This window comes from Rutilus rutilus, assembly GCF_951802725.1.
Source record: "Rutilus rutilus genome assembly, chromosome: 4".
Lineage (NCBI taxonomy): Eukaryota > Metazoa > Chordata > Actinopteri > Cypriniformes > Leuciscidae > Rutilus > Rutilus rutilus.
Window position 1 is genome coordinate 8,310,362 of NC_140212.1, and position 15,087 is coordinate 8,325,448.

The window sequence follows — 15,087 nt, forward strand, 5'->3', positions numbered from 1 at the left end:
TTCCTGGGGGCAGTGTCCGATTCGTCCCAGATGCCTGGATTTTGCCAGAACGCTCCCTGAAAATTCAGGGACTAGTGGCGTCATTCAAAGTTGGGGACAACCTCCCCCTGAAAATGTTTCAGACCCTACTGGGCCTCATGGAAGTAGCCTCCTCAGTATTTCCTTGGGCCTGTTATATGTATGTGGCAACTACAACACTGGTTGAATGCCCGCGTCCTACCTCGAGCATGGCGTGAGGGCTGCCTCACTCTCAGGGTGACCCTCGGCTGTACCAAAGCCCTGGTCCCCTGGAAATCGCTCCATCTGTATCAGTTAGGAGTAGAACTGGGCTCGGTTTCATCATAGGGCACCCCAACCAGTCTTGGAAAGCATCCGTCACGACTACTTTCCTTCTAGTAGTCGTGATGGTTGCCTCCAAGACTGGTTGGGGAAATTATGGCAGTACTTCTGGCCTTCAAGGAGTTCCAGTCAGATCTCAGGGGGCACCATGTCCTGGTCTAATCAGACAGCATGACAGTGGTAGTCTATATAAATCATCAAGGGGGTCTCAGGTCTCGTCCGCTAAACAGGCTGGCACACCGCCACCTTCTGTTGGCACAGTACAATCTTCACTCAGTAAGAGCGATACATGTGCCGGGATCCATGAACATGGGAGCAGATATTCTGATATTTGCATTGAAGGAGAACGCCCACAGCCAAATATTCTTCCCAAAGAAGAAGGATGTATTTGCCCGCAGGTGGCCCTCTCTGTGCCTTTATGCCTTCCCTCCAGCAGCCCTGCTCCCTCAGGTCATCAACCGAATCAGGGAGGACAGATGCTTGGTTTTACTTGTGGCACCACTCTAGCAGAACCAGCAGTGGTTCCCGGGAATAGTTCAGCTGCTATCAGCAGCTCCAATCAGCAGATCCATGGCCAATCCCGCTGAGGAGGGACCTCGTTTCCCAAGTGGAGGGGTCAATTTGGCATCCCCAACCCAAGTTGTGGAGCCTCCATCTGTGGCCTCTCGACGGGAGCCTTCACGTCTCTCCAGGGAGGTGTTGAACACGATCTCTGAGGCTAGGGCACATTCTACAAGGCACTTTTATGCCCAGAAATGGCTTATGTTTTCCGGCTGGTGCTCAGCTCAGAATGTAGACCCTCTGTCTTGTGAGGTCGACCTTCGGCATCTCTCGCTAAAGATCACCCTCCTGCTGGCTCTATTATCAAGTGAGTTGGTGATCTGCAGGCTCTTTCAGTGGACTCCAGTTTGGAAAAAATCCTGTCTTGAGTTTGGGCCCAACGACAGTAAAGTCATCCGTAGGCCCAGATGAGGCTAAATGCCTAAGGTGCTTTCCACGCCCTTTAGAGCACAAGTCATTTTACTCTCTGCTCTCCCCTCTGCTGAGGGCGAGCAGATGCTACACTCACTTCGCCCAGTTCGGGCCCTTAGGGTGTACATTGAGCGCTCTAGCCAGTTCAGGCAGTCAGAGCAGCTGTTTGTGTGCTTCGGAGGCCGCTCAAAGGGGCTGCAAATTACGAAGCAGAGACTATCCCACTGGATAGTGGATGCAATAGTGCTAGCTTACAAGTCCTTGGACTTGAAGTGCCATATTGGGTTGAGGGCCCACTCCACCAGGTGAATGGTTTCTTGGGCTTAGTCTAGCGGAGTGTTTATTGCTGATATCTATGCGGTGGCCGGTTGGAGCTGGGAATCTGAAGGATCTGGAGAGATTCTGTATGGAGGAATTGTCTCTGATCTCTTGTCAGGTGTTCTCCAAACTCATCAGGCATTATATGAGAAAACTCAGAGCGTTTATCTTGGCAAAAGGAGGCTGCAAAAAGTACTTAATAAAAGGGTGCCAATAATTATGTCCAACGTGTTTTTGGAGAAAAACATTTATTTCATAATGTTATTTCCCCCCCAATTTCAATTATTTTACTTAAAAGAAAGGTTAGATTTTTGTGAATTTTTTTAATGAAAGATCAAAATGATAAACAATATAGATTTATTTTTACAGCCATCTTTGATCATATCGTGCCAATAATTCTGACTACAACTGTATATACACACACCCGACTCACCTACCTCGACAGTTTCTGCATCCCTCTGCAGTTCCTATTCTAATACTAATTTGTTTATGCATTTAATTATTTTAGAAATATTTATTTTTGGTGTTTTTACCTTTTTATTATGATAGGAGAGTGAGTAGAAAGCGAAGTGGCAGAGAGAAAGTGGGGGAAGGGATTAGGAAAGGTCCACGAGCCGAAACTCAAACTCAAGTCACCCGAACTGCCCACAAGACTATCAGCGCAGATAATAGGAGATTATTTTCAACTTGACTGCAATGTTTTATTCTCTATCATTCAATGCATATTGCCAAATTAACCTTTATGTCATTGAAGACTAAAATCTATAAATTAAAATATTTATTGCATTTATGAAGAAATGGCTCAGCACCCAATGCTCTATCGCCTATTGCCTAAATGGTGTACAGTGTCTTTGGGCAGATTGCTGAGGCACATTGCCAGCAACAGCCATTTTAGGATTGTTTGTGAATTGGTCTTAGTGACTTTAACGTCCTCTTTACTGAATTTTTCACAGATATGAGCTGGGTTTGGTGCTAAAATGCTTTGTGAATTACACAGATCAAAAATGTTGTCCTATAATTAGGACTAACATGCTAATTATTTTTAGAGTTTCTCCTAAATGGGCAAGATATGAGCTACTTTTAGCCTTAAGATGTTTTATGAATACGGTCGATGTTTTGTGAATACGGCCCCTGATCTCTTTAAACTCTAGAATTAGATAAAATATGTTAAATTCAATTAAGTTATTTTTATTTTTGTAAATGAACTAAAAAAAACAATTTGATTACAAATACTACATTAATATGTCTTTCTTGTTGTATATTGAAAGTTGCAGCTGCTGGTAAATTATTTGCAATGATTCTTAAAATGTGTGTGACATTACTTGTGGTGAACCTCCACTCTACCAGCACAGGAAACGTCACCCCCAACCAACCTCACTTTGCCTGTACACAAGAGTTGTTATCAATGAAAGTTAAATTATGAAAGATCAATTATGCTGCTTTTTTTGCAGTTAAATAATCATGTGGTGTGAAAAAGAAAATCACTTTTGCGTTTCACTCAATTAATAAATGATAAAAACTGCATGTATAATATGACAACACATCAAACCACAAGGCCATTTAATGCAATTGATTATTTACAAAAAAAGAATCAGTGAGAATCTAATTCTTTGCTACCATAAGCTATTTTTTTAATAAAAGAAATAAATAAATATCAGTAAGGAAATACAAACAATAGTGTATATAAATTAAACTAAGAGAAATGTAATATTACACAAGTCATTGATGGTACGCTGTAGGATCCTTATGTTAAATATTAAACCACTTTCATTTAATATGTTGAAAGGAACTGTTTGGCCCTTTAACTGAGAGATAAAATACCTGCACTGGTGAGTGTGACGACTGTGGACATCAGAAAGATTGTCAGACAGCTCTTCATCTTCCTCTTCCTCTGCACTTCAGTACAAACTATTCTGTAACACTTTACAATACGGGTGCACTAATATGCATTCATTCATGCTTAACTAATGCACAGATAATCATTTGTTAATGTATGACTCATGAAGAACTAAACCATTAATTAATGATTACTGCATCAGCAACTAAGAAAGATTTTATATGGTTAATATATTAAGTAATATATGAATTGTTATTAATTAAATGTGTCATAATGTATTAATTTCTTAATAACATATTTTAATAACTAAAAGTGTAAATTAATGTGTTAATTACCACAATTGGTCAAAGCAATACTTCAACTTCGAGTTGTCTGCTTTAATTAATCATTAACTAATGATTTGCAAATGTATCATTATGTTATGACTTTACTTGTTGAGGCACATGACTATTAACTAATTGTTAAGTAATATGCCAGACAATTCAAAGTTGAAGTACATGACTTCAACCCATTATGGTAATTAATGCATTAATTTACACTATTAGTTAATAAAATATGTTATTAAGGAATGAATACATTATGACACATTTAATCAATAACAATTCATATATTACTTAATCTATTAATCATTTAGAATCTTTATTACTGATGCAGTAATCATTAATTAATGGTTTAGTTCTTCATGAGTCATACATTAACAAATGATCTGTGCATTAGTTAAGCATGGATTAATGCAGATTAGTGCACCCGTATTGTAAAGTGTTACCAACTTTTCATCTGCTCTCTTAGCAATTCTGAAGAAAAAGAGACTGTTGTCTGCTCTGGGGAGAAAGATAAAGGTAGAGAGAGGGGAGGGGCTTCTGATGACCACCAATCATATTCAGAGTTAAACTTAGAGAACAGTTACAACAACAAATCAGCCAATATATCTCCATATATATCAAGAGAATGCTTCTGTTGATGAACGGTACTCCTCCACCTTACAGACAATTTACTGAAGATACACACATGATAAACTCACCCAGCTGTCATGACAGTGAGTGTGGGAAACACTTCAGTGTACATACAGCGCCAGAGTCTGACACCTGCAGAGAAGAGATACAAGCACTGATAACTAACTGCTGACCACAAACACTGAGAAGACAGAAATGCATATCAAAGGTTTATTCCTGAATAAAAGTATATAACATTTCATAGAATTGTATTGAACTTTTTGTTCAATACAAAAAGTTCTACAGAAAACAGAAAACAATTTGTTGAAACAAAATTCACAATAATGATAATAATAATAATAATAATAATAATAGTAATGACATAATATCCATGCACATAGTCAGTCTGATTTTAATTCCTAAACAGAAAAAAAAAAAAAAAAATCAAAACAACAGTAAAATTGGACAGAAATATGAAACAAGTAAATTAAATGCATGCTGTAGGCACCCCGTGTACTGTTTCTCAAAAAACCCTCTGCAGGACATAAAGTGAACAACATGCTCTTCTGCTCAGTTCAGAGAGTCATTACATTCTTGATCACAGCTGCTGTTTGTAAACTTATTTCCCAAAGTACATTCCAACGTTCTTTAGCTAAATATATATTTCCACCATCAGTGGGTCTACATTCAAAAGAAAAATTATATATTTTATATTTATTTATATTTTTAAGAGGCTGTGAAATATTAAAGACTGGAGCAGTGGAAGTTAAAGCATCTGATATTATAACAATTATAAACAAATTGATAAAAAATGTTTTAGTGCAATGGGATCACAAAAACAATGAGATTTGTAAAAACCTCTGGAAAGAGAAATTTTTACTTTTTGAAAAAGCCATGAAAGCAAAGCATTTTTTTCAGTCAAAAACTGATTAAACAATTGATTTAGTAGATTTCAATACAAAGTGTTACATAAAAGATTGGCGAACAGCACTTGTATAGCATCAAAGACATTTAAACTCTACAGAAAACTTTGAAAGGATTTGAGGCAGTGGGTGTGGTTTCAGTTATAAAGTCCCTCCCTGTTTTCCTGGCTCCTCCCCCACATCATCATAGTCTGTTATTAGAAAACAAGAGCAAATTAATTTATCAATATATGCTTTAAAATGTATTATAAATGAACACATCAATATTGGCAGTCAAGTTAAATTAGCTATCAAGATCACAGAAATTGATATTATAAAACGATTATAAAAAACAAAACGTAAATTCAAGGTAAAAAGGTGTCAGTAACGTACCAAACATGCCACTCATATATTCCCTGATATTCTTCACATCATCATATTCCTCCTGAACACCCTCTAATATAAATGTTTCTATTATTAATTACATGAGTTTATATGCCACTATAATTTGAAGACAAACAAACAAACAGACTTTTTTTTTTGAGAGAGAGAGAGTGATTTGAATCCCACACCTGCTTTATCCTTGGAGAATTGTCGTACAATGATGACATCATCATAGTTTTCTGGCAAGTCAAAAGAGACAAAATAATGAAAAATTAAATGCATCTATTAAATGTGCAAGATTTTGGATTTTGAAACAGTGCAAATGCATAATTAAAATGCATATATGTATATTGTTAAAACCTGTAGAAATGATAATAAGAAATAAACCTGTATCACGAGATCTCAGTCCAACAGTGATTATATCATCATAATTCTCAGGTGTGATTTGCTGCTCTTCTAAATGAGTTAACAGCAAGGAGGAAATAAACAAAAACTGCTTTAACTATTCAGAGGTCCAATAGTTCATTTAATTTAGTGAAATGAGTTAAAGTCACTGACCTTTATTTGACCCTTCAGTGGTGGTGATGTCATTATAGTAGTCAGGTGCGGCTCCTCCTGCAAAATTCGCTTTTAAAAGCATCGATGAAAAAAAAGAGAGATTCAATAAATCCTTATCTGAATTATTACGTGCTGGATGGTTTATATAATTTAAACTCAGTTAAGATAACCAGCTAAGAGAATGTTTTTAATTAATTCAACATCCATTCATTTCTGTATGTAGCAGATATATTGATTTATAGTTGAGTCCTCTAACCTGAAAGAAGCTCATCAGCATCTTCATACCCAGAATGCTGTTCTTCTGAAAGGACACTTCCTATTATGGAGAAGTAGATTCATCAGACACACGTTCACAGGTGTAAATCAACCAAAATCCCCAATTCCTTTGAATCACAACACTAACCCTGTGTCATTTCAGATAACACAACTGGATCTATGTGATTTATTTTACTCTCCGCTATGAATAAAGTGATTATGATCTCCTCAAATCAGACTCTATGACATTTACTCACCCCTCTGAGTGAAGAAACTCTGTCTATTAGAGGGTCTGTGATGAAGCTCCTCATAAACGGCCTCAGTCGTCGTCTTGTGTCTCCTCTTAGAGAGAGCTGTGAGTGTAGACAGACAAACCTGCTGTCAGTTCACAACTGTAACGGTCACCAGCTGGAGTGCCCTTGAGAGCCACCAGACTAGGCACTCAGAACAGGTACTCCACACCAGACTATTATCACTCCCTCACAAACTACATTTCCCATAACTCACTGCCCGGACTCATCATCACTGATTGCATTCACCTGTGTCTCATTACCCTGTTAGTCTCAGCCTATTTATACCATGTTCACTCATTGCAAAGTTTTGTATGTTGTTGCACTGCATTTCCAAACATTTTCCCTGGTTTCATGTCTCTTGGTTTTTGGACTTTTTGCCTGTTCCGTGGATTACTCTTTTGCCTCTGACCCCTGCCTGTTTTGTTTGTTTGTTTGTTTGTTTGTTTGAAGGGCCTACCTGAGTTTTGACCAATTGCCTGTATATTGGATTACGTGTCTGGATTGCCCCTTGATTAAAGCTGCATTTGGAACTCAACCTTCGTGTCTCGGAGCAGTTCGTAAAAACAACACATGACTGATCACACAATGAATAACAAACAATATGACAGTCTCTGGATCTCTCCTACCTCTCCTCATCACTCTGTTCTGCTGAATCAGTATAAGCAGTGGCACTAAGAGCAGTAAGAGCAAAACTCCCAGTACAACCACAAGCACAGAGAGAGACACTGGAGGAGTTTGTGGAGGAGTGACTGATGTTGAGCGCACTGTCTGAGAAACTGGAGGAGAAGCTGATGTTGTTGTGGCAGGAGTAGTGGACACTGACAAATCTGACAAAACAGTCACAAACAGTATTATTAGCACTAAAATTATGTTAAAAAAAGAAAGAAAGACAAACATTGGTCAGTGTTTTGCAGTGACCTGCACAGGTGAGTCCAGCGTGCTCTTTGTGGGAGCAGTCAGTGTGGTTCTTCAGGGAGAGAGGACAGTCCCACAGGTGAATCTCATTCCCTCTGCACTCGACTCTGTTCAGCCACACAACACCTTCACCAGCACCAAAGACTGAATTCCCATCAGCCCTCAGTGCTGCTCCACAACCCAGCTGCCTGCAGACCACCTGAGCATCGCTGATGTCCCACAGATCAGCACACACTGAACCCCACACAGCGTTATGATACACCTCCAGCCTCCCAGAGCACCGGCCCAAACCTCCACTCAGTCTGAGAGGAAGGCGTTCTAAATTGGACATAGAAGATAATACATTAATATCCAGAAGAGTACTATTCTGGTCACATGACTGTTATGATGTTCTTTGCCATCAAATTAACTTACCTGAACACCGTCTCTGGTAGGGAAATGTAGACCATGTCAAATAGCTCCGAGGGGATTCAAGACTTTTATGTTCTGGATTCACAAGTTAGAGCATTATAAACATTATTCATTTTTGTTAATGTTTATTAATAAACATGCTAATGCTAACTAATGAAACCTTTTTGTAAAGTGTTACCAAAAAAAGATATGTCTCCATAATGCTGACAATTTACAGTGTCGCAATAACTGTCTTTTGGCAGTACCGCAGCTGTCAAGAGTTCAATGTCAGTAGATGACATGAAGCGGCCTGAGTTAAACTACACTGATAACAGGTGGGCGTTAATTTCCCAATACAGCTGCAGATCGCAGTGAAGTTCAGTGGGATTTTTGTCCCCAAAATAATAAGCAGCAGTCATATACCTTATTTGGGGAGTATTTTAACTTATGGTGCTGCAAGCCATGCTCCTTTTGTCTCATCAGTATTTGGCACAGAATGCAGTTCATACAGGTTTGTGGGGTAGTGCTCAAAACAGAATTCCTTAATCTTATTGGCTTGACCCTGAGCTTATTTGTATTCTTAGTAGTGTTCAAAAAGTTTCTGTTTAATTAATTCAGTTGCTGTTTTTATCTAGTATTAACATGGGTTACTATGGAGACCAGAAATAGGACAACGGACGTTCGAATCTATCATGGCAGCACTCATTGGTTGCTCAGGAAAAAAGGTGGAGAATATATTATATTATACCTTACCTGAGCAGGTGATTTTGGCCACTTCATTTTCACCACAGTCATTCTTTCCCAAAGGTGAAGACGGACACTGCCACAGATTTGTATCATGTTGTCGACATTTTACTTTGTCCAGCCAGTTACGAGCTGATTCCACCCTTGTTATAGAATTGGAAAAAGCACAAGATCTTCCACAGTTCAGCTCTTGACAGATCAGACTCACTGTGTCTAATTCCATCTGGTTCCAGCACACATTACCCCAGGATCCATTGTAGAAAACCTCCACATTCCCTTCACAGCCCTCAGTTAACCTGATCTCTTTAAACTCTAGATGGAAACACAGCCTAATAGCTTTCATCGAACTCCATTTATTTCAACTACTGAATTTTACATATATATGGATGACTGAAATATACCACATAATATTTTAGATTTTAAATGTTACAAAAAAGTTTAGTTTTTTAGTTGTGTTTACCTGAGCACACGACTCCTACATCCTCCTTGTGTTGACAGTCATGTTTCCCCCAGCCTGGAGAAGAGCAGTTCCACAGGGACGTCTCATTCCCCTCACACTCCACCTCATCCAGCCATATGGGTCCAGAACCAGGACCAAACCAGGCTGGTACCTGCTGGTTACTGAGGGCCACTCCACACTGCAGCTGTCTGCACACCACATGCACTGTAAAAAATGATTTTTTGGTGAAGTAAATACTACTGAAAAAAAACAATTTAATTTACATGAAAAAGTTAGTCCAGGCAAGAATAAAAAAAACTAAGTAAATTCCATATCAGTACTTATTTCAAGCGAGTAGAAATGAAAGCGTAAATATCAACTCAATAAAATTAAGTAAAAATTACTCAACTTTTCTGATACTGGGGTTCCCATCATGCACTGGACCTTGAATAATTAATGAGGTTCATTTTTCACTGTTTTCCAGCTGTATTTACACTGTTTTATCATTGCTTTTGTTGTCAGGATTAGTAACTTGCCATTTTGTGACATTTTGAGTAAATTTTCTGCTCAAAAAGACACATTCAAACACAAAAATGATCCATCAAATGTTACCGTCATTGTGTATTGTCTACGAAGTATTGAGGTACTGTATTTGCATTCACATGAGACTTAACATCTGACATGATGTCGTATAAATTACTTAGATAATCTAAGTAAAGCACATACTATAAATGATTGGTATAATTCAATATTATTGTTTGAGTGAAATGTAATGCAAAGGAAATTTCAACTAAATTGATATTAATCAACCTTTTACTAGCCAAGTTAAAATTACTTATTATCTTTGTTACTTTCACTTAACTAGGTTAAGTAAAGTTTACTTAATTCCATATTCCAAGTAAATTTAACTTAAAGATTTCTAATTAAAGCTACTAATAAATGTTTAGGTTTTTACTTGGCAAACTTTGTAAATTTACTAGCATTTTCAGAGTGAAAAAAATTAGCAAGCTTTTTTCAAGTAAATCCTACTCCAAATTTTTTACAGTGTGGGCATCTTTAATATCCCAGGAGTCATCACACACTGTCCCCCATGAGCCGCTGTGAAAAACCTCCAGCCTCCCTGCACAGTCTCCCCCAGAACCCACCAGCCTGATGGACCCGCGACCTGATATTCAGAGAGAGAAAAACACATTATTGATCACTAACAACTGAAGAATCTGCCCAGATGTTGTTGTTCTCACCAAGGCAGGTGATTGACAGCTGTTGTGTGGAGCTGCAGTTGAGAGTTTGTGGAGAGCTGCAGTTCCCCAGATGAGCTTCACTCCCAGAGCACTGGAAGCCCGTCACACACTCATGACTGTGTTCAGGACTGGATGAAGAGGAGCCAGAGAAGTTCAGCACAGAGCCACAGCCCAGCTGTCTGCAGACCACAGAGGATTCAGTGAGACTCCAGGAGTCCAGCAGAACTCTCCTCCAGACCTGATGGATGGAAACTTCCAGCTCCCCCTCACACTGTCTCTCTCCAGACAACCGCACCAGACCATCATGAACAGCCAGAGAGGAACCTGAGGAGAAGATCTCATGTTTTACTAAAATAAGAATTGTGTTATAACATGGTAAAAAAGAGCATAATGCTCTGAGTGACAAATATAATTTTACCAGAGCAGACGACTCCAACATCTTGTCTATGAGAACATTCAGCTCGACTCCATGAAGAGATGGAACATTCTGAGAGTTTTGTTTCATTCCCGTCACAATCAAACACATCAGCCCACTTTTCACCACTTCCTTCTCCAAACCAGTCTGATCCCACAACAGACACAGCAATCCCACAATTCAGCTGTCTACAGAGGACACTGGCAGCTCTCATATCCCAGCATGCATCACACACTGAGCCCCATTTACTGAGGAACCGAAGCTCCACTCTTCCAGAACAGGAGTCTGAACCGTTCATCAGTTTAGCCTCTGTGTAACCTGAATAAAGAACATAGAGGTTAAAATAAAGTATAATGCAGCTGACATAGAACATATAATGTTTCAAATACAAACAAAGAGACACTGAATATTTATAATTTACCAGAGCAGATCAGACCCACATTATAGTCACTGGTACAGCTTTGTTTGTGTGATAATGAAATTGAGCAAAATGAAATCTGAGACTCATTTCCTCTGCACTGAATCTCTTGTGTCCACATCTGAGCGTCTCCTTTGCCAAAAGCATCTTCTCCCAGCACCTGTACAGGAGCCCCACAGTCCAGCTCTCTACACACAACCTCTGCATCCTGCTGGTCAAAGGCAGCGTCACACACTGAAACCCACGACTGATCATCAAGTATCTCTAACCTCCCAGAGCACAGGTGAGATCCATTAACGAGTCTGGAAGCTTGATGACCTGTTAATATTACAGGAATGACAGTGCAGAGTAGACAAAAACAAATGCTTGATAGTTAAATACAATAAACATACAAACAGTTTTCCAAACAAAATATTCTTTATGTCACAACAAATTAATGGGCAATCAGTTAAATTATTCACCCGAACAGATGACACCGGCATCATTATTGTGAGTACAGACATATTCGCTCCATCCTGCTGACCCACACTTCTTCAGTGTTGACTCTGATCCAGTGCATAATACATCCATCCAGACTGGCCCTGATCCTGGTCCAAAATGAGCATCACCCAGAGCATCTACAGGTTCTCCACAGTCCAGCTCTCTACACACCACTGCAGCATCAGGCAAATCCCAGTCATAGTGACACACTGTTCCCCACTGACCTCTATGAAGAACCTCCACTCTACCAGCACAGCGACTGTTGCCACCAACCAACCTCACATTCTTTTTATCTAAGTGACAGAAAAATACAGATAGAGACTGTGATTACATCTCCGTAAGCACACTAGTTTGTGTATCAGTATTGTGTACACAAATTCACCACTGGTATTTATTAACAACACACATAACAGCTTTCTGACATTTCTTTTTGCTGTTTAAAGTATGTTATGAAATATACTTTGATTGTTGGTATATATATATATATATATATATGAAACATTTTAGCCAAATTTTAAATATAAATATTTACTACACTGTTCACTACCTATCTACTGATGTTTATACTGACATATTGGTTTGTGCGATTTGTTTTGCACTTAACAGAATTTCCATTAAGGGGAATGTAGTGAGCATCTAGTTTTTGGAGTGCATTGTGGGATTTTTAGGGAGCAAACATTAAAGTGAACTTGAAGGATTTTGTGATTGAGACAGACCTTAAAATGGCTGGCTCCTTGGTCAGTGTTCTGACTGTGAAATATGAAGCTGACTGAGATGCACCCTATTAGTAAAAAGGTATGATATTACTATATTCTTTTAACTCACCAGCACAGATCAGCCCCTGGTAATTATCATGTGAACAGCTGTTTTTGTGTAAGGATGTTGGACAGAGGTGAATCTGAGACTCATTTCCTCTGCACTGAATCTCTTGTGTCCACATCTGAGCGTCTCCTTTGCCAAAAGCATCTTCTCCCAGCACCTGTACAGGAGCCCCACAGTCCAGCTCTCTACACACAACCTCTGCATCCTGCTGGTCAAAGGCAGCGTCACACACTGAAACCCACGACTGATCATCAAGCATCTCTAACCTCCCAGAGCAACTGGAGTTTCCAATAAGCCTGACACCTGAAGTAGCAAGAGATAAGAAACGTTTCAATTTTGTTTATCTAAAGGTGTGTAATTCTTGTCATTATTGTTCTACCATAAAGCACCACTTATTAATGTGAAAGGAGTAAAACAGTCAAATTACTCAATCTCTCATGTCAATCCATATCATCTGACTTTCATTTTTATGGAACATAAAAGGGGAATTTTACAGAATATCCTGGTAGTCTTTTCAATATAATGAAAGTAAAAAACATTGTGTGCTCTACAGAACAAAGTCATAGAGGTTTGAAAGACAAAGTAAATGATGACTGATTTTTCATTTTTGGCTGAACTTTCCCTTTAAGGCAGTTGAATTATCAGTGATGTAAAAACAGTGCAGGGTTTTGAGCAGTTTACCTGAGCAGATTACTCCTGCATCTTTAGTATGATCACAGTCATAAAAACCCCAATTTATTGTTCCACAGTTCTTCAGTGTAGATTCTGATCCCGAACATAATGTGCGATTTGTCCAGATTGGTCCTGATCCTTGTCCAAAATGAGCATCACTCAGAGCATCTACAGGTTCTCCACAGTCCAGCTCTCTACACACCACTGCAGCATCAGGCAAATCCCAACCAGCACCACACACTGTTCCCCACTGACCTCTATGAAGAACCTCCACTCTACCAGCACAGCGACTGCTACCACCAACCAACCTTACTCTCAAATTGTCTATAAAATAAATAAAGAGGGAGTAAAGACATATGGACAAAAGGAAAGAATGAGGAAAAAAGTATCACAATAAGAGAAAAAACTATGATAAAATTGACTAATATTTAGTGTAGAATTTGGGAACATTAAATTTGATTTCAGTTTATTTAAAAAAGGCTCAAACCTGCACACACCAGTCCAACATCATTTTCATGAGAACAGTTGTTTTCATCTAACGGTGATGTTGGACAGAGGTGAATCTGAGACTCATTTCCTCTGCACTGAATCTCTTGTGTCCACATCTGAGCGTCTCCTTTGCCAAAAGCATCTTCTCCCAGCACCTGTACAGGAGCCCCACAGTCCAGCTCTCTACACACAACCTCTGCATCCTGCTGGTCAAAGGCAGCGTCACACACTGAGACCCACGACTGATCATCAAGTATCTCTAACCTCCCAGAGCAGCGAGAACCTCCAACCAGCCGGACTTCTGAAAGAACAACACAGATCAACAAAAGCATGGCTTATTTATGGGGCTTCAAGTTAATGATTTGTACATCAAAGCCATTTCTTATAATGAATAAAGTAAAAACACAAAAGAAAACCACAACAAATATAAATATAAAATGTATTTATTATTGAAGTCAACATTTTAAAACTTAAAAAACTAACTAACTAACTAACTAACTAACTAAATTAGAAGCCAATCTGGAAGCGCATATTAATTTTAATATGTAAAATATTTACCTGAGCAAATGACTCCAGCATCTCTACTATGATCACAGGTGCTTTTACCCCATCCTCTTGACCCACAGTTCTTCAGTGTTGTCTCTGATCCAGTACACGAGACATAACTCATCCAGATTGGTCCTGATCCTGGTCCAAAATGAGCATCACTCAGAGCATCTACAGGTTCTCCACAGTCCAGCTCTCTACACACCACTGCAGCATCAGCCAAATCCCAGAAATCATCACACACTGTTCCCCACTGACCTCTATGAAGAACCTCCACTGTACCAGCACAGCGACTGTGACCACCAACCAGCCTCACATCCATACGGTCTAAATATTAAGCAGTAACAATGAGAGATGAAAGATGAAGGGATGAGAGTTCAATTTACAGCATTACAAAGTGGGTCAACTGGGAAAATGGGACACATACGCCTGAGTATTTAAAATGAATATTCAGAGTTCAATACAAGTTTAGCTCAATCAACATCATAGGTGTGTTGATTAACAAATATCTGTTGTTATGCTGACTCCCTTTTATATAAAAAAAGAGGGTTTAAAGACGTGTGAAGCTTATAATTTTATAAAAGCACTTAAATCAATTATCCTAAAATGCATTATTGTTTCAGCTGTAAATAGTTAAAAACAATTACAGGGTTTATACCGTTATGTTGTCATGGAAACAAAGTTTAAAACTGGAAATAAGTTTGCACAGAAAAGGTTAGTAAGCAT

The 15,087-nt window shown here is 38.9% G+C and overlaps 1 protein-coding gene across 1 annotated transcript; it reads right to left on the reverse strand.

The window, feature by feature from the left end:
* Window positions 1-8,797: 8,797 nt before the first annotated feature.
* LOC311289116 (scavenger receptor cysteine-rich type 1 protein M130-like) lies at window positions 8,798-14,485 on the reverse strand (the record flags this gene model as incomplete). The annotated part of the gene is made up of 11 exons (XM_084406873.1): window positions 8,798-9,151; window positions 9,300-9,487; window positions 10,308-10,443; window positions 10,520-10,843; window positions 10,938-11,252; window positions 11,356-11,670; window positions 11,850-12,125; window positions 12,658-12,957; window positions 13,336-13,650; window positions 13,820-14,116; window positions 14,374-14,485. The coding sequence occupies 11 exons, from the start codon at window positions 14,483-14,485 to the stop codon at window positions 8,838-8,840; spliced, it is 2,892 nt and encodes a 963-aa protein (XP_084262999.1). The 3' UTR covers window positions 8,798-8,837.
* Window positions 14,486-15,087: the final 602 nt, after the last annotated feature.